Genomic DNA, 18695 nt, shown 5'->3' on the forward strand with positions numbered 1-18695 from the left:
ATAGATAGATAGATAGATAGATAGATAGATAGATAGATAGATAGATATTGATATATGTATCCATATACAGATAGATATTGGAGTAATAGGAGTTGTTATTGTTAAAATTATCGTGTTTCTTCAGAATTGGTGATATATTATGTATTCAAGGTCAGGAAGTACTAGCCTTCCTGTATTCCTGCATTTTTTCATCACCCACTTTACAGTACTAGATATGTAGTTTTTCCAAAAGATTTTTGTTGTTCTACTTCTATAAAGTTGTGTGGTTTGATTGTTCACCAAGTCTGAAAATTAATTTAGGTAACTTTCTTTTTTCATATTGATATAACAGCCCTGAACTTCAGACATTCCTCCTTGAATTATATGATTCATGATTTATTTGTTCAAAGAATAGTTTTATTTTATCATTACATTTATATAAAACTGATTGCATTAAGATCTTTTGATTGATTGAAAGATATAATATTCATTTGTAGTTATTTGAGTTAATTTCTCACATTTTTTCTAAATTTTATTTATGTATAGAAGTTAATCGCTGTTTATGCCTTCAATTTCTTTTTTCTCATCTTCTGCTATTGTTTGCGTGGCTAATGCAATATTAAGTTACACTGGAGATGTAATTGCTTTACCCCTATATTTAATGGAAAATCTTCCAGTGTTTCTCTAATCAAAATAATAATGACTTTTTAGAAATATGATTTTTACTTAGCTGATATATAGTTCTATTTTCATACTTTTTAGTGTTTTTAAAGCATAATAGAGAGTTATATTATATCACAGCTATTTTTAAACTATATAATCATGTGGTTTTAACTGTGTGGGGGATTATGATTAATTATTTTATGGGTAGCATAGCAGGTAAAGGTCTGGGGGTGGAGTTAGGAAGAACTGACTTCACATCCTGCCCCAGATAATTGCTAGCTGTGTGAACCTGGACATGTCACTCCACCTCCCTCAAAATCAATTTCCTTATCTATAAAATTAAGAATATAATAGTATCTATCTCACAAGGTTGTTGAGAGGATAAAATTAAATAACAGGTATAGTGATTTGCAAACCTTTAAGAGCTATACACCACATCTCACCAGTCAGATTGGCTAAGATGACAAAACAGGAAAATGATAAATGTTAAAGAGGATTTGGGGAAAATAGGAACACTAATGCATTGTTGGTGGAGTTTTGAACTGATTCAACCATTCTGGAGAGCAATCTGGAACTATGCCCAAAGGTCTATAAATAAGTGCCTACCCTTTGACCAAGCAATACCACTTCTAGGGTTGTATCCCAAAGAGATCACAGAAGTGGGAAGAGGGCCCATACATACAAAAATATTTATAGCAGCTCTTTTTGTGGTGGCAAAGAATTGGAAATTAAGGGGATGCCCATCAATTGGGGAATGGCTAAACAAGTTGTGGTACATGAATGTAATGCTATAAGAAATGAGGAGCAGCCAGACTTCATATATACCTGGAGAGGTTTATACAAACTGATGCTGAGTGAGAAGAGTAGAACCAGGAGAAATTTGTACACAATTGCAGACACAGCATGTGTGTGATGACCAACTTTGATAGACTGAGCTCTTCTCAGCAATGCAAGATTATAGCTCAACTCCAAAAGACTCATGATGGAAAGAGATGTCTACATCCAGAGAAAGAACTACAGAGTTTGAATGCAGATTGAAACAAACTACATGCTTTCTTTCTTTTTCTTGTTTTGTTTTATTTTCTCTTTCCCAGTATCTGTTCCACAGGTTATAATCCTTATTTATAACCTGACTAATGTTTTATGTGAAGGTATTTGCAGATCTTATATTTGATTGTATGCTGCTATAGGTGGGGGGAGGAGAAGTAGGGAGAGAAAATTTGAAACTCAAGGGATTGTGGAACTGAATCTTGTAAATTAAAAGTAAACAAATAAATTAATTTTTAAAAAGAGCTATATAAATACTAGTAGTGGAGGTGGTGAGGGTTGTAAAGGGGGTCTTTTTTTATTGTTGTTTCTAAGTGTTGAATCATTTTTAAAAGCATCACTTATACAAATTGACCTGGTATGAATGTTTATGTGCCTCTGTGTATATACCTATATGTACACAGAATGTTATATCATTTTTCTGGAATATTATTTGAAGTATTTGTATCTATATCCATTAATCACATTGGTTTATCATTATTTTTCTTTACTTTATCCTCTTCTGGCTAGCTATTAACTATTGTATTCATTTTCTCTTTGGTGCTATTTTATTTTTTTTTATTCTTTTTCTTAATTGTACACTCAATATTTTGCATGGAGAAACTCAACTAAGCAGTCAACAAGTCATAATATATAGGTTTATGCTAAGGACTAAGGGGAAAGAAGTCAGGAATATTTTTCTTCTCAAAGAAAGCATGCATGAGTGAATGAAATTTTTAATTAAGCATTTATTCATGCAAAACATCATAAACATTATGGACAACTCAGAGAAACCAAGATAGTCTCTGCTTTCCAAAAGCTCACTTTCTCATGAGGGAAGTAACATATACAAAAGAACATAGCTGCATGTCAGATAGAAAAGCCCCATAATGTGTAAAAACAAAGCAAATGATAATATATCTTTTTAGTTCCATTTATATTGGAAAACACATATCTCTTTCTGATATTAAACAATATGATAATGCCAAGGAATTTGATAGTAAGAAATTTCTTTCATTTGCATTATCTGTGGCTACTGAGGAGCTCCGTGAGAGCAGAGACTGTTGACTTTGTGTCCCCCATGCTGAGTACAATACCTGGCACATAGTAGGCACTTTAAAATGTTAATTGATTGATTGATTAAAGCAGTTGATTATCTCCCCAAGGATAGCTTTCTATGGACAGTGATTACTGGGGTGAGATCAGAGCAAGATTGGTAGCCTGGGGGAAGCTGGTATTCCTAGTGCACTTGGTTATTTCCCCTGGAATCTGGGGAGAAGTGGTCATTTGACAACTAGGTCAATGTTTCCCCTTTCTCTCAGGACATTTTGCTGCTTCAACTACACTAACTTGTCTTTGCTTCTCTAGAGTTCTTTCTCTCAGTTCTTCTAGTCATCAAGGAAGAAAATCCCTTTCTTTGGATGGTTTCTCAAGCTAATACATTTAGATTAAAATTGGATAGGACCCACACAAGTGGCAACATTTCCCTGGTCTCTTTAAATTATAAAAAAATAAAATTTCCAAATGGGAAGGAAATATGTTTTAATTCTTCAGTGAGCCTGTGATCTCCTCTGTGGATATCTGTATCTAAGCAGATCATGATCCCTACATGCTTTCTCCACCCCCTGTGATTCTCATACATATCGTTCTACGAATGCTTTATAAATGATCCAGCCATCACACTGGAGGGTTTCCTATGATGATTTTAATAACTTGACAATGCTAATATAACAGCAGAGTTGTCAACCTGTTATAACATTCTCATGCCATGAAAAGCTTAGTTCCTTTTCTGGTCATTCATGTAAGTGATGGTAAAATAACCATTGGTAATATATTATAACCATTCCATATCCACCACTTATGTTTCCATGGTCCTTTTAGAACTTGCCATTTTAATTTCAAGGAGCTACATTAGTCCATGAAAAAAAAAGTTAAGAAAAATATAGTCTATGCTTTTTTGGAAAGGTTAAATACTACAGGTGATGATGATGATGATGCATGTGCTGTCAGACATAATTGATGTCAGGGACAATAATATTTAGAAATAGCTGTCATCTTCCAGTGTACACTGGTGCAGTTTATTCAAAGCAGCCTAAAATCACATAAGTATTATACAACACTGTTAACCCATACCGTGTTAAAAACTATAGCTTATTTTTAGATGAATAACTACCTTGCTATAACTTCCTCACTTATAATTGTAAAATTGATTTTTAAACAATGTGTATAATTTTATTATACGTTCCCATTAAATTTTCTCATGTTAAATTTCTAACAAAGTTCTGCTACAAACTCATCTGTTGAAGGACAGAAATTTTTATGGTGAATTTTTGTCTAAATTCTTCAATTTCAGATATTACGTATCTCACTTGCACCAGTAGTGCTTCCAACTTGGTCTCAGTACCATCCCTAGTACCTTAAAACCCTTGACTTCTGTTAAGAGCTATTCCATGGAACAGTTCCCCAAGAAGAGAAAGTAAAGACCAACAGGAGAAAAAAAACCTTTCCACTTCAGGTGGCAGCTCCCAACATAGATAATTGCATCAAGGAAAAATTAACTTGCAGATCATGCTACAAAAAGATTAGCATCTTTTTCTCAAAAGTAAGAGAAAAATAACAAAACATGGTGGAAAATATTTTTCCTCTGTTTTTAGCTTTACAAAGACTAGTAAAAGTGTTTTTATCTGTAAATTAGAAAAATGTATCTTACTTTTCTGAAATATCTATTTAAAATAAACACATCAACTATGTAATTGTCAGTTCCATCTGAATAGGCTTTAGTTTCTATATCCAGAAAGAATACATTCCCAGTGATCATTTTTATCATTGGTTTTCTATATAACCAAGAATCTATGGAAGAAAAAACAAGAATTAATATCTAACTAGTCAATGTATTTAATCAAATCAAGTAAGATGGGTTAAGCAGTATTTTAAAATAATATTTCTAAAGGTTAATATATGAATAAAATAAACTTAGGGCCAGAAGCTAGAAATGTTATCGAAACACAACTTCTCAACTGGTGAATCCCATTTGAATTGTTTTTCAATATTGAAATGTATTTAGTTTTCAAATTTGTTTTTTTTTTTGTGTTTGTATTACATTCATTTCCATATATAAGTGACAATCTTCCTATGCTTGGTGAGCCATTGCTTACAGCACAGTTGTTGTTTTGTTTTTCTTCTTGTTGTTGTCATTTTGGGGAAAAAATCAATAACCCTAAACAATACATCAAATCTGATAATATACAGGGAAAATTCCACACCTATAGAATCCCACTTCTGCAATGAAAGGAAAAAAGTAAATTTTTTAACCTCTTCTATAAAGATATTGGTTATTATAATGTTCAGTTTGATTTTATTGTTCTTTGCATGTTTAATTCTTTTCATTCTTTATAGTTTTCTCAGTTCTTATTTCACTCTGCATCATTTTAGATAAAAATTCTTGTGCTTCTATGAATTTTTTTGTATTTTTTATTTCTAATAGCATAATAATATTCCATAATACTTATGTAGCACAATTAATTTAGTTATTTCCAAATTATGATCACTGATTTTGTTTTAAGTTGTTTGCTAACCATTAGAAGTATTACTTTGAATATTTTCATGTATTTAGGATTTTTCTTTCTATCTTTCTGATTCTTGGATAAATGATTAGTAGTAGAATCTCTGGGTCAAAGGATATAGACAATGAAGTCACCTTTTAAAAAAAAATCATTATCGGGGCAGCTAGGTGGTGCGGTGAGTAAAGCAATGACCCTGGAATCAGGAGGACCTGAGTTCAGTTCCTGCCTTAGACACTTAACACCCACACAATAAAACAACCAGCTGTGTAACCTTGGGCAAGTTGCTTAACTGCAATTGCCTTCCAAAAGGCAAAAAAAAAAAAAGGGGGGGGGGAAGCTAGGTGGTGCAGTGATAAGAGCGCCAGCCTTGGAGTTGGGAGGACCTGGGATCGGTTCCAGCCTCAGATAATTAATGCCCACACACAAAAAAAACTGGCCGTGTAACCTCGGGCAAGTTACTTAACCGCAATTGCTTTAAAAAAAATCATTATTTCAGTATCCTGAGAAGACAGTGGAATAAGGCAAGAAATTACTTGACTCTCCCAAATTCTCCCAGAAACAATTAAAAATAATTTGAGGTGAAATTTGAGTGGCAGAAAAAATTACAAGTCAGATTACAACAGTTGTCTGCCTAAAACAACTTGGGAGGACTTTTGGAAAGACCAGAATAGAACCTCAAACTATATTATAAAATGGTGGGATAACCCATAGAAAAGTACACCAGTGTAGCAGACAAGATAAACAGAAGTCAGAAATGACTGAATTCAATTTCTCAGTCTTTGAGAAAACTAAGAATATAAACTAACTGGTGAAAATATTTTCCAGCTTAGTGTAGGGACCCTCCTGAACTCATAGAAGAGGTAAAACCTAGGAACTACCATCAACTTGGCTTTTTAGCTCCCTTACTCCAGTGTAAGATCTGAGAGGCCTGAATGGCTGCTAGTAGACTTTCACTTCTACAGTTGGCCCTATTCTGAAGCATCAGTATCTCCAAAAATTACACAACCAACATCAATTCAGAAGAAAAAGCAAGGTCAAGATGTTCACTATCAATCTCAAATGTAGACACTAAAGAAATGAATAAATACCATAAAATTCCCTATAAAATCACAAAATATTATGGCTAAAGTGTCCTAGAATAAACCTTTAGAGGAGATTAGTTTCACTATAGCTGCAATTTCTGTTTTAGCTTTTTGCAATACATTGTGTAAAAACTTGAACTAAATCTAATTTCTGCTAAATTATTTACCAGTTTTGCCAGTAAGTAAGGTCTAAATATGAGTAACAAATCCATTGTTTAAACCAGTTTTCATTTCTTTTAAGAGTTTTGCAATTGTACTGATATATCTTGAATATGCCTTGGCAAATAAATTTCAAGATCTTTTATTAATTTTGCAGGTATTTTCAATGGGATTTCCTTTCTGCTATTTACTCCTGGATTTTATTATTTCTGCTTAGAAATGCCAATAATTTTAGGAACTCATTTTGTTTCCTACTAGTTTAACAAAGTTAATAACTATCACAATTAATTTCTATCTTGATTATCTAGGGATTTCTAAGTAAACCATCCTGTAATTTGTGAATTATAATAATATTTTTTCTCTTCCAATGTTTATACCTCTAAATTCTCTCCTGTTTTATTACTTATTAGAGTATAAAAATATGCAAAATAATGAGAGGGAGACAAGGCGTACTAACATTACTCAGGAATTTTATAAACACAACCAGGAAATCCCTTATAAAGGGGCACTTAATTGAAAAGATATTCATTGTTTAGCGCTGAGCTGTATCATAACAAAATGATAATTGCATCTAAATCAGGCTATAGATTTCATGCTGTAATAGTAATGAAATTTAAAGATCCCCCTGTATTGGCTTGGTTTTTGGTTTGATTGTGTTAAAACCCAGAGCTTGTGAATCCCACTTGTGGGATGGACTTGTTGACGTGAAAAGAGAGGGCTGAACTGGGAGGAGCTGGTGACGTAAATTTAGAGAGACACAAGCAAAGAAAGAGGCAGAAGAACTTTTTGGAAGCAACATCTTGGAGGCAGAGAGAGACTGAGAGGATTGCTGAGGGCCACTTTGAATTGTCCAGGACTTTTGAGAGCTGCCACCCAGAGCTGCCAAGGACTGAGAAGACATGGCTGTTATGCTGGTACTTTGTCTGTTTTGATGTTGTTTTGCCAGATTTGTCCACTGGTGAAAGACAGTACTGTTGTTGCAGAGTCTTGGAACTTTGCTGTTGGTTCAAAGCTCCTGAGACTGTTCTGCAGACAGAGAGTGAGTTCTGTCCACTGGTGAAGGACAGTGCTGTTGTTGCAGAAGTGTTGGAACCTTGCTGTTGGTTCAGAGCTCCTGAGACTGTTCTGCAGACAGAGAATGAATTAATGAAGACACTGGCAATGTATCTTGTGGCCTTGCTAAGCTTTGTCTCCCCAGGAACAAAGATTGCTGAGAACTTGCCTCAGGTCAAGATGAAGAAAAGACCTCTCTTTGGGTATTAAATGCTATTAAGCTTGTTGTAACTCTGGGGTAGATGGCCTATTCAGTTGTAATCCAAGGGTGGGGAACTTTTAACCTTTTTGTGCTCTGTGATGGAACAAATGAATGTACTTTACTTATGATTGGAAACTAATCTCCATTTGAGAAGAGGTGCTTTGTGATGGACTAAATGAATGTACAGCCTAGGGGTGGAGTAGTATTTAGAAGAGGGACTTTGTGATTGATTAAATGAATGTAATGTCCAGGGGTGGGGTAGTACTTGATTGAATTATACTTGGTAAATACAGTATTTTGAATGATGCTATATTTTCATTTTCTCTGTTCTTAATTTTTCACTGAACAAAATGGAGAGCACCTATGCTGGTATTTTGAACCTTGGGAAGTTGCCTTTGCTTGGCATTACACATGCCACACCAATAAAACTAACTGAAAGTTATTTTGTGAAGATAGACAAAATAATAACATTCTTGTTGAGAGATGGAGAGAAGGAGTAAGGGAGGAGAAGAAGAAGGAGGAGGACAAGTAGGAGAAAAACTTACATAGAATCTATTATGTGTCGGGCACTATATTGAGTGTTGTTTTTTTCTTTTAATTATCTCATTTAATTCCCACAACAACTCTGGAAAGTAGGTGCTGTCATTATCCCCATTTTATGGTTCAGGAAACTGAGGTAAACAAACCTTAAGTGACTTTCCCTGGGTTAAACAGCTAGTAAGGGTCTAAGGACGGATTTGAACTCAGACTTGCTGACTCTAGGTCTATCCATTGCACCAATGGATACCTTCTTCAGGGAAACAAAAGGAAGAACCTTAGAAATAGTGAACAAGTAAGTAGGAACAGAAGCTAGTACTACCAGATCTCAAACTATATTTTATAGTAGTAGTTCTCAAAAAGAATTTGTGTGCACAATGGATCAAGAACCAGCTTAATCGGGGAGGCCAGGTGGCACAGTGAGTAAGAGACCTGGGATCAGTTCTGGCCTCAGATATTTGGCACCCACACAAAATAACTGGCTGTGTAACCTTGAGCAAGTTACTTAATCCCAATTGCTTTAAAAAAAAAAAAAAAGGACCAGCTTAGTCGAGAAAACCTGTCTTCAAGTCCTGCTTATGACAGATATTGGCTGAGTGACTCTGGAAAAGTCATTGAACCTCTCAGTGCCTGAGGTGAGTCTCAAAGAAGAGAAGTTGCAGAGTAGTTGTTGATGTATACTGTTAGAGAAAATTCCTCCAGAAGAGTTCCTTTTAACAATTAAATCTCAGATCTGGAGCAAAAATTATTAAAATTAAATAATAAAAACAAACAAAAGACATGAAAAATGAAAACAAGTTGGTTTTATTTAAAAGCAGAAAAGTTCACACAAATGAAGTCAGATATAACTAATTAGAAAAACATTAACTTCTCGTGACTGGGTTGAGCTAATATAATAAAAATGACAACTTTACCTAAATTAAATTACATATTAAGTGCCAAACCAACCAATCTACCAAAAAAATTACCTTATAAAGCTAGAAAAAAAATAGTAACAAAATTCATTTGGAAGAACAAAAGGTCCAGAATATCAAGGGAATTAATGAAAAGAAATGCAAGGGAAGGTGGCCTAGCCATACCAGATTTTAATCTGTATTATAAAGCAGTCATCAAAACTACTTGGTACTGGCAGAGGAACAGAGTAGTGGATCAATGGAATAGAATAGGTACATGAGACTCAGCAGTTAATGACTATAGTAATCTACTGTTTGATTAACCCAAAGACCACAATTTTGGGGATAAGAACTCACTATTTAACAAAAACTGCTGGGAAAACTAGAATACAGTATGGCAGAAACTAGGCATAGACCATTATCTAATACCATATACCAAAATCAAGTCTAAATGGGTGCATGATCTAGGTATAAAGGCTGGTACTGTAAGCAATCTGGGAAAGCAAGGAATTTGTGTGTCAGATTTATGGAGAAAGGAAGACTTTTATGACCAAATACGAATTAGAGAGCATTATGAAATGCAAAATGGATAATTTTGATTACATTAAATTGAAAAGTTTCTGTACGAATAAAGTCAATGTAACCAAGGCAACCAAGGGAAGTGGAAAATTGGGAAAGAAGTTTTACAACCAATGTCTCTGATAAAGGCCTCCTTTCTAAAATATACAGAGAACTGAGTAAAATCTGTAAGAATACAAGTCATTCCCCAATTTATAAATGGTCAGATTATATGAATAGGCAGTTTTCAGAGGAAAAAAATAGCTATAGATATCTATAAGCATATGAAAAAATCCTCAAAATCTACTATTGACTAGAGAAATGCAAATCAAAACAACTCTGAGGTACTAGATCTCATTAGTGAGATTGGCTTAAGATGACAAAACAGAAAAAAGGCAAATGCTGGAGAGGATGTGGAAAAATTGAAACATTAATGCATTGTTGCTGGAGTTCTGAATTGATTCAACCATTCCGGAGAACAATCTGAAACTATGCCCAAAGGGCTATAAATAAGTGCATACCCTTTAACCAAGCAATACCACTTCTAGGGTTGTATCCCAAAGAGATGATAGAAGTGGGAAGAAGACCTGTACGTACAAAAATATTTGTAGCAGCTCTTTTTGTGATGGCAAAGAATTGGAAATTAAGGGGATGCCCATCAATTGGGGAATGGCTAAACAAGTTGTGGTATATGAATGTAATGGAACATTATTGTTCTATAAGAAATAAGGAGCAGTCAGAATTCATATTTACCTGGAGAAGCTTATACACACTGATGCTGAGTGAGAAAAGCAGAACCAGGAGAAATTTATACACAATTACAGACACAACATATGTGTGATGACCAACTTTGATAGACTGGGCTCTTCTCAGCAATGCAAGGTTATAAGACAACTCCAAAAGACTCATGATCGAAAGAGATGTCTACATTCAGAGAAAGAACTAGAAAAAACAGAGTCTGAATGCAAATTGAAGCAAACTACCTGCTCTCTTTATTTTTCTTGTTTTGTTTTGTTTCCTCTTTCCCATCGTTCATTCCATTGGTTACAACCCTTCTTTATAACCTGACTAAAATCTAATGTGAAAGTATTTATTGATCCTACACTTGATTCCATGCCACCACGGTGGGGGATGGGGGGAACCATGGTAGGAGAAGGGGAAGGGGAAGAGAGAGAGGGTGAGAAAATTTGAAATTCAAGAGACTGTGAAACTGAATCATGTAAACTAAAAGTAATTAAACAAATTTATGAAGAAAAAAATAAAAGCAGAAAAGATTATCATTAGAATATAGTAGGTAAGCAAGAATTAGAAGCAATGAAAGAGAATATCATTTTCATTAAACCCAAGAACAGGAATTACTACTACTACTATTATACTTACTACTACTTCTACTAAATGCTACTACTTCTACTGCTGCTGCTGCTACTATACTTACTACTACTACAACACTTACTACTACTACTACTAAATGCTACTACTGCTACTACTACTGCTGCTGCTGCTACCACCTAACATTTATAAAGCACTTACTGTGTATGTGCCAGGCACTATGTTAAGTGCTTTACAATTATTTTCTTATTTGAATAAGAATATCCAATTTAACAAGAAATATTTGAAATCTTAAATCAATATGGCAAATTTAGTTTTGACCACATATTACTCTACAAGTCATAGTAAGCTCCAAGTGGAAATATAGTTTAAATGCAAAAGATGATATCATTTAAAAATAAGAGGAAACTATAAGGAAATAACTTATTAACCAAACAGAGGAAGAAAAAATCATAAAAGGTATTATAAAATCTTTAATTACATAAATTTAAAAGTGGAACAGGGAAGTGATACAGACATGTATGCCTTTTCCCATCTGAGTTGCTATTTTGTGGACATTCACAACTTTCATAATAATAATTTATATCTTGCTTGGTATGTGCCAGGTACTATGCTAAATGCTGTATAAATATTCTCTCATTTGATCCTCACAACAGCCCTAGGAGGTAAGTGCTATTATTATTCCTATTTTAAAAATGAGATAACTGAGACAAAGAAAAGTTAAGTGACTTGCTTAACATCACAGAGCTAAATGTGTAGTTTGCCTCACTTAAATCCAATTTACAAACAAACAAGACATTACACTTGCGATGTCTTAGATCTTAGAGAATGAAGAAAAACAACAAGAATAAGAACTATTCTCCCATAAATAAGTGGTAAAATAATATGCACTTTTCTATATGGGAAAGTGTGTGTGGGGAGTGAAAACTTCTCGGAACTTCCCTCCCCCTTTCCCCACTCCTTCTGCTGTTACTCAGCAGCAAGCCCTTTCAGGAGGCTTTCAGATTTCCCGCCTCTGTGGGCCCCTCCTCCCTTTCCCTTGCTGTCAATCAGCCTTCTTGGTGGGCTCCTCTGTTGTTTACCATTGGGGAAGATTTTCATGCTGAGACTTGAGCCTATCCCCACCCAAGCAATGGGAGAAGGGATGTTATTAAGGTATAAATTCTTGTTCTGCCTTTTGTAAAATGCCTCTTCCTCATGATCTGTCATGGGGAAGACCACCCTCTTCCCCCCTGGGAAAGAGAATAAATTGCTTTTCCTATCCTAAGGGATCTTCCTGTTCTTGATTAAATTTTGAATGAGGTTTCTCATCACATTACAGATGGGAACTCACCCGGATTTTCCCACTTGGAAGCAGTTTCCTCCCCACTTTGATCGAGAGACAGGCGCCCCAATGGAGATTTCTCCAGTGGTCTCCAGACTAGGTGGGGATTGACTGCTCTAAATGGGCTGAATCTGGAAGGGAAAGGTATTCTTTAGATGGGAACAGGAATGGAAGGAGGGGGGTGTTGCCAATGGTCCCCCAGATAGAGGAGAGAACAGTCATAAAAACCACCCGCAGATGGGTCGAGGTAAGCCTAGATAGCCCTTTTGGGTTGCTAATTTGTGGGGTTTTAATTATAAGATTAAAACTTGGGGGACACACAGTGATGGCCTCTGGTTAAAATTATGGATTGATTTGACTCTGGGATAAGGGTGCCATCTAGTGAGCTGCACAGGGACTGAAGGAGACGTTTCTTCTATAATCAGAGGGGTTTGGGGACTCTGGGGAAGCCAGCATGGCTCCCAAGACTGAAAGAAAGATGTTTCCTATAAATATTGGGATCAGTAGATCTCGGGGTGGAGGAAGGGGAAAGCAATTGCCCCCAGGCAGGGTGGAAGTACAGCACCTGGCCACAGACCTAGCCAGGGACCAGAGCTGGGAGGCCCTGAAGGCACTCAGGGTGGCCAGATTTCAAGTTCGGTATATGGCCGTGTCCCTGAGGGTGGCTAGGTGGGGTAGGGGTGAAGAGGAGGCCGAGGACATGGTAGCACAGAGGCAGCAGCCTGAGTTGGGGCTAGGTGGAGGCCACACGTGGCACCCCTTCTGCACAGCAGAGGGTGGGGCCCCTATTGGGCCAGGAGCGACCACCCACCTAGCTCTGGTGTCAGGCCAGGGGCAGGGCTGCCCGCCAGTAGGAAGCTGAGTGCCTTTGCTGGCCAGACTGGAGGAGGTGAAGGCTGCGCAGGTTGTGGTTGGCAAAGGTAGAGGCCGAGCAGAGTGGCCTGGAGGTATGAGCTGGATAGTTTTAGGTGGAGCTGGGGAGGTGCTGCCTAGGAGACAGAAGTAGCTGGACTGAGCAGGACTAATCCTCAGGAAATACTGAGAAGGGAAGAGGAGGAGGAGGGGCTTTCCACCCTACAGTGGTTTAGAGTTATAATTTATTTCCTGTGTAAAGTGATGAGTGGGATAGAAACAAGTCTTAAATACATAACAATTTGAGACATTTTTCTAATTTCTGTAAATTTGATAAAATTATGACTTCTGTTCAAGTGTGCTTCATCTAGGAATATAGTTATGTATGTTAATTTGGATGTATATGTGTAATGTTTGGGGAATTTTACTTAAGGAATTTGAATTTCTGAATTCAAAGTTTAAAAAATTAAGAACATAATTGTTTTACTGGTGAACAGTTTTATTATCTTTGTTGTAAAAGGAGCAATTTTTTTTAGTTAAAAAATTTAGTTAAAAAATGTTGTTAAATTAGGAACTGTATTGTTAAAGGAATAGAAGGTGACTATGAAAATGAACACTGACCCAAGTGTTGTAATATTTTGAAATTTTGTGATTTGGGAAATCTGTAAAATCTCTTTCTTTATAGTTCCTGGTCTGGCCAGCCTGAAATTATAATGTAAGTTAGAAAAACAAACAAACAAAATATCTTTGCAAATTCTAAGAATTAATCATTAAGAAGTTGGAAATAGGATATTGGGATCGTTTCCAAAAAAAAAAAAAAGTTTTTTCTTTGTTTTCTCTGCTTGACCTGTTTGCTGAATTTGTAAAGGGAAAATTGAAAGTATTTATTATGGGATCAAAATGGTATAATGATTGTAAAATGTTTAATGTAATGACTGGCATGTGTTGGATGTAACATTATTATCTCTCTAACTTTGAAGAGGATGCCAGGAGTGATAAGATCAATTATTGCATAAGCCATTTGATGTCATTTGAAATTCATTGTTATGTTGTTGCCATCTTTCTCAAATTGCATTGTGTTTCTAAAAGTCTGCTTAGCTAGTGAAATTAAAAAAAAATTTGAAGTAGGAATGGTATTACAGCAGTTTTTAAATCTGGATTTTGTTGCATGTGTATTGAGTCTTTATGTTATAAAATTTGATAATTTAAAGCTGTTATATTTGGGCTACAAACAGGAAGCAATAATACCGCTGATATTTACTATGGTAGCTAATCATTTAAAATTTTGGCTATTATGGAAATATATAGTGATTTAAAGTTACTAGTTTCTATATTATTAATGATGAGATGAATGATTCTCTGTGTACGGTGAACTAGAAATGTGTTTTGTAGAACTCTTATTGAGCTAATAAAAAAAAAAAATTTATAGGGATGTGGTTTTACTATTTGTAAAGGCTAGGTCATCAGCCACAGGAAAGGAACTTGTTTTCAATAGGTAGTTCCTAAACCATGAATCTGGCTTGCTGAGAAGTTGTAAGTCTATGTGAAATAAATAGGTATTGCCTAGCTTTTACACTAAGACATAGTTTAGCTTAGTTTAATGAATTCCAATTTTAAAGGTTTATTGTTGCTTTAAGGAAGGGAAAGATATCATTTAAAACTTTCCAATTGATTTTTCTTTCATAAAGGTTTAGTGATTATTCCTCTTAACATCCAGGATAAATTCAAAATGTCTTTAAGGAAAGAGATACTTTTAGAAAAGATGTTTTGAAAGATCTTGTGTGATAATTTCTGAAAGTCTGTAAAGTTTTCAATTGAATTGTTGTTAAACTAAAGCAATAAGTTGTAAAGCAGAAAAGATCTTGCTGTTTTAATTGGAATTTGTCGTTATTGCATGGCATAAGCCAAGTTAACATTTGTAATTGAATGTATAAGTAAAAGATTTAGATTCCTGAAGATATCTTGCTTTATGATTAAGTCTATAAAGGAAAGCTGAATAATCTGGATAATGGGTTTGAGAAATTTGGAAAGTTAATAAAGGTTTGATTAGAAATATGAAAGGCAGAAAGATTTGTAGATTGACTTTATAATTAGTAACTAAAACAAATTTTAGATAGATTCTGAAGAACACTAGTCCATATTCATTTGCTATTTAATAATTTGGAGGATTGTAAATTTTACTATGCTTTTAAGCCCTAATTATAGGAATCATCACAAAAGCCAATAATGGGATGGCAGAGACTGCAGACTGCAAACTGCTCAAGGTGGATGTCTGTGCTTGGAAAAGTTTGGAGACAACCTCGGACACTGCCCAGGTGGGATCTCTCTGACTTTACTTCCCAATTGTGCATTTTCTTTCTGAAGAGGAAACCCCCCATGTATTTATGCCTAAGCCCTGCTTTCAGCACCTGGTGGCTATCTAAATGACTACCAGAAATGACTCATGCCTGTATTTAAACAAGGCTAAGGAAGTTTTCCTTCTGGCAAGGCTTATGACATCATCCCTGTTTTGCTTCTATAGCAAATTCATTGAGAAGTAATGTTCAGGGCCAGATGAATTATAATAAATATAGAGATAACATCCTGGCCTTTACTAAGACTGTTTCTTTCCCAGAGACCCCATTTTGGGAAAACAAGTAATCCAGTGAGAAGTTTTCATAGGATGAAGAGAAAGGGGAGATGGGGAGGGGGGGAGGGATGAAAACTTCTCAGAACTTCCCTTTCCTTTTCTGACTCCATCTTCTGCTGTTAATCAGTAGCAAGCCCTTTCAGGAGGCTTTCAGATTTTCTGCCTGGCATTGCTGTAAATCAGTCTCCTTGGTGGGCTCCTCTGTTGTTTACTATTGGGGAAGATTTTCATGCTGAGACTTGAGCCTATCTCCCCAAACAATGGGAGAAGGGACCCCATTAAGGTATAAATTCTTGTTTTGCCTTTTGTAAAATGCCTCTTCCTCATGATTGCTCATGGGGAAGACCACCCTCTTCACCTGGGGAAGAGAATAAATCCCTGTTCCTTTCCTAAGAGATCTCTGTGTTCTTTTTTTTTTTTTTGCTTTTTGGAGGGCAATTAGGGTTAAGTGACTTGCGCAAAGTCACATGACTAATAAGTGTGTCAAGTGTGTGAGGCCAGATTTGAACTCAGGTCCTCCTGACTCCAGAGCTGGTGCTCTATTCACTGTGCCACCTAGCCACCCCAATCTCTGTGTTCTTGATTAAATTTTGGATGAGGTTTTTCATCACATGCAGAAAGCAAGCTATAAATGATCATTTAAAAGAATGCTCTGTCACTAATAATAAGAGAAATAAAGATTGAAACAATTCTCCAGTTTTACTTTACCTCCATCAGACTGGCAAAGATGACCAAAGGTGAAAATGGACCATGATGGAGTTCTGGGAGGACAGGCCCAGTCCTGTTGGTGCAGCTATGAAATGGCCTAACTTTCTGGAAAATCATTGATAATGAAACCTCAAAAAGTCACTAAAATGTAAACCACCTTGGCCCAGAGACAATATTAATAGGTTTATTGCTATTAGAACAAATGTAGAATAGAATGAATGTTCTCATGTATACCAAAATATTTATAGAAGCACTTTCAGTGATAGTAAATAAAGGGAAAAATAGTAGATGTCCATCCTTAAATGTCCTTAAGAAAACCATTTTGTATAAGGACATTTAAGAAAAATGTCCTTAAGAAAACCATTTTGCATAAGAATGTAAAATGTTACTGTGCTATTTTTTTAAATGAATATGACAAGTTCAGAGAAACTCAGGAAGATTTGCAAAAACCGATATGACAAGGACAGTTTACACAGTGGCCACAATAATATAAAGGGGGAAAGGGCATTGAAATAAATCAGAACTCTAATTAAATGCAGTAACAAGTTGTGACTTCAGACAACTAACAATGAAGCACACCATCCCTAAGCAGAGAGATCATGGTCTATAGGTGCAGATATGGTCAATGTATTTGCTTTGTTTTATATTAATAACTATACTTCTTTACTAAAAAGAAAGGGGCCCATTGGAAATGGAAGATAATTACACATATACATGTTTATATGTATTATATATATGCTCTCTCTGTGTATACATACTGTATAACTTCATTTTCACATATACGTGTAAACAACCCATATATGTGCATATATATAAATCCATAAATATTTATAATCCACATGTATTTTTACACATATAAACTCATATATGGATATATTTTATATATAATAATTTCTATAAAGACAACATGACTTCTATATAGTACAACATAATATATATACATATTCTTATATATGTATATATTTAGATATGTAAATATACTTGACATATATAAATCATTCTCACCAAAATTAAGTTTAGACCAACATACAAATATATGCATATTTATAAATATATACATATGAATTTGCACATAGACACATGTATCTAAAATGTTATTTAAATAATGATCACAAAATATTTGAAATTTAATTAAATATAGATTAGAGTTATAAATGTATACATTTTAAATTCAGAACTGAGTATAAAATTTTTATTAATTCAGTATTTAATTTGCTACATTTTAAAAGTCGGTCAATGGTTGAAAATATAAAAGATTTCGTATGAAACAAAGAGAATTGTCATGAGAACAAGAAAAAAAATTATCTTCAGAGGAACATCTAACATGTTCTGTAAAAGAAGATAAACCAAATATCAAAAGGAACATATCATAATCAAGAAAAGGAAGATAATCCTAAAATTGCAAGTCATAATTTACAGAGTTTAAGAAAAAACAATCAAACTCACCAGGTAGCTCAGTTGGGACAACCTTCATTTTAAATTTAAAGACAGACCCTACATCAAGATATTTCGTAATCTGTGTTGATGGGTTGACATCATTATGTATAATCATATGTTTGCAGTAGGAACAAGTAATTGACCATTCTTCATTCACAAAGTTATACAGGAACCACTTATTATTTAAAATGGTTTTGTTGACAGGCACCAAACGAGGCATGGTAGCAATAGCTAAAGCGCTTTTGTCATTCAAAATCTTAAGAATTAGGAAGCTGCTATAACCAGGAATCACCACAGTCATATCAGTCTCTGAATCTATAAACAGAGAATCAACATGCCCTGGAGAGAGAAAAAAAAAAATGTGAGACAAATTTGTTTAAGAGAAATTCATGTATTTTAAACAGGAAAAAATGGATTAATAAACTGAAAGATGAATTAGCATTTTTAAAATTGTAGCCTAGACCAAAAATCCCAAGGCTACATTTGGGTTATCCCATGACACAATCATAATATTTCAAAAGAATCATAAAATCCCTGGTCTGTAAGGGATCATAAAGGTTATATAGTTTAACCCCACACCTAATGTAAGAATTCTCCTACAACACCCCATATAAGTGATCTTCTTGGCTCTCTTTAACACTCCCAGTGGCAGTAATCACTGGGATCTCTCTGATCCCAGTAATCACTTTCAATCTCTCTGA

At 35.0% G+C, this 18695-nt stretch overlaps 1 protein-coding gene across 1 annotated transcript in view; it reads right to left on the bottom strand.

Annotated features, from left to right (window-relative positions):
• The window catches only part of LOC138175288 (cation channel sperm-associated auxiliary subunit beta-like), a 214697-nt gene that overhangs the window by 47433 nt on the left and 148569 nt on the right, over window positions 1-18695 (bottom strand). The window contains exons 12-13 of the mRNA XM_069105681.1: window positions 18004-18333; window positions 4379-4518 (exon numbers count right to left, since the gene is read on the bottom strand). Of these exons, the coding sequence (XP_068961782.1) occupies window positions 4379-4518; window positions 18004-18333 (470 nt within the window). The remainder of the gene's footprint in view (window positions 1-4378; window positions 4519-18003; window positions 18334-18695) is intronic.

This window comes from Petaurus breviceps, unplaced genomic scaffold (genome assembly GCF_028583685.1).
Source record: "Petaurus breviceps papuanus isolate PSGF00001 unplaced genomic scaffold, PetGlider_PUasm1.0 77, whole genome shotgun sequence".
NCBI classification, from domain to species: domain Eukaryota; kingdom Metazoa; phylum Chordata; class Mammalia; order Diprotodontia; family Petauridae; genus Petaurus; species Petaurus breviceps.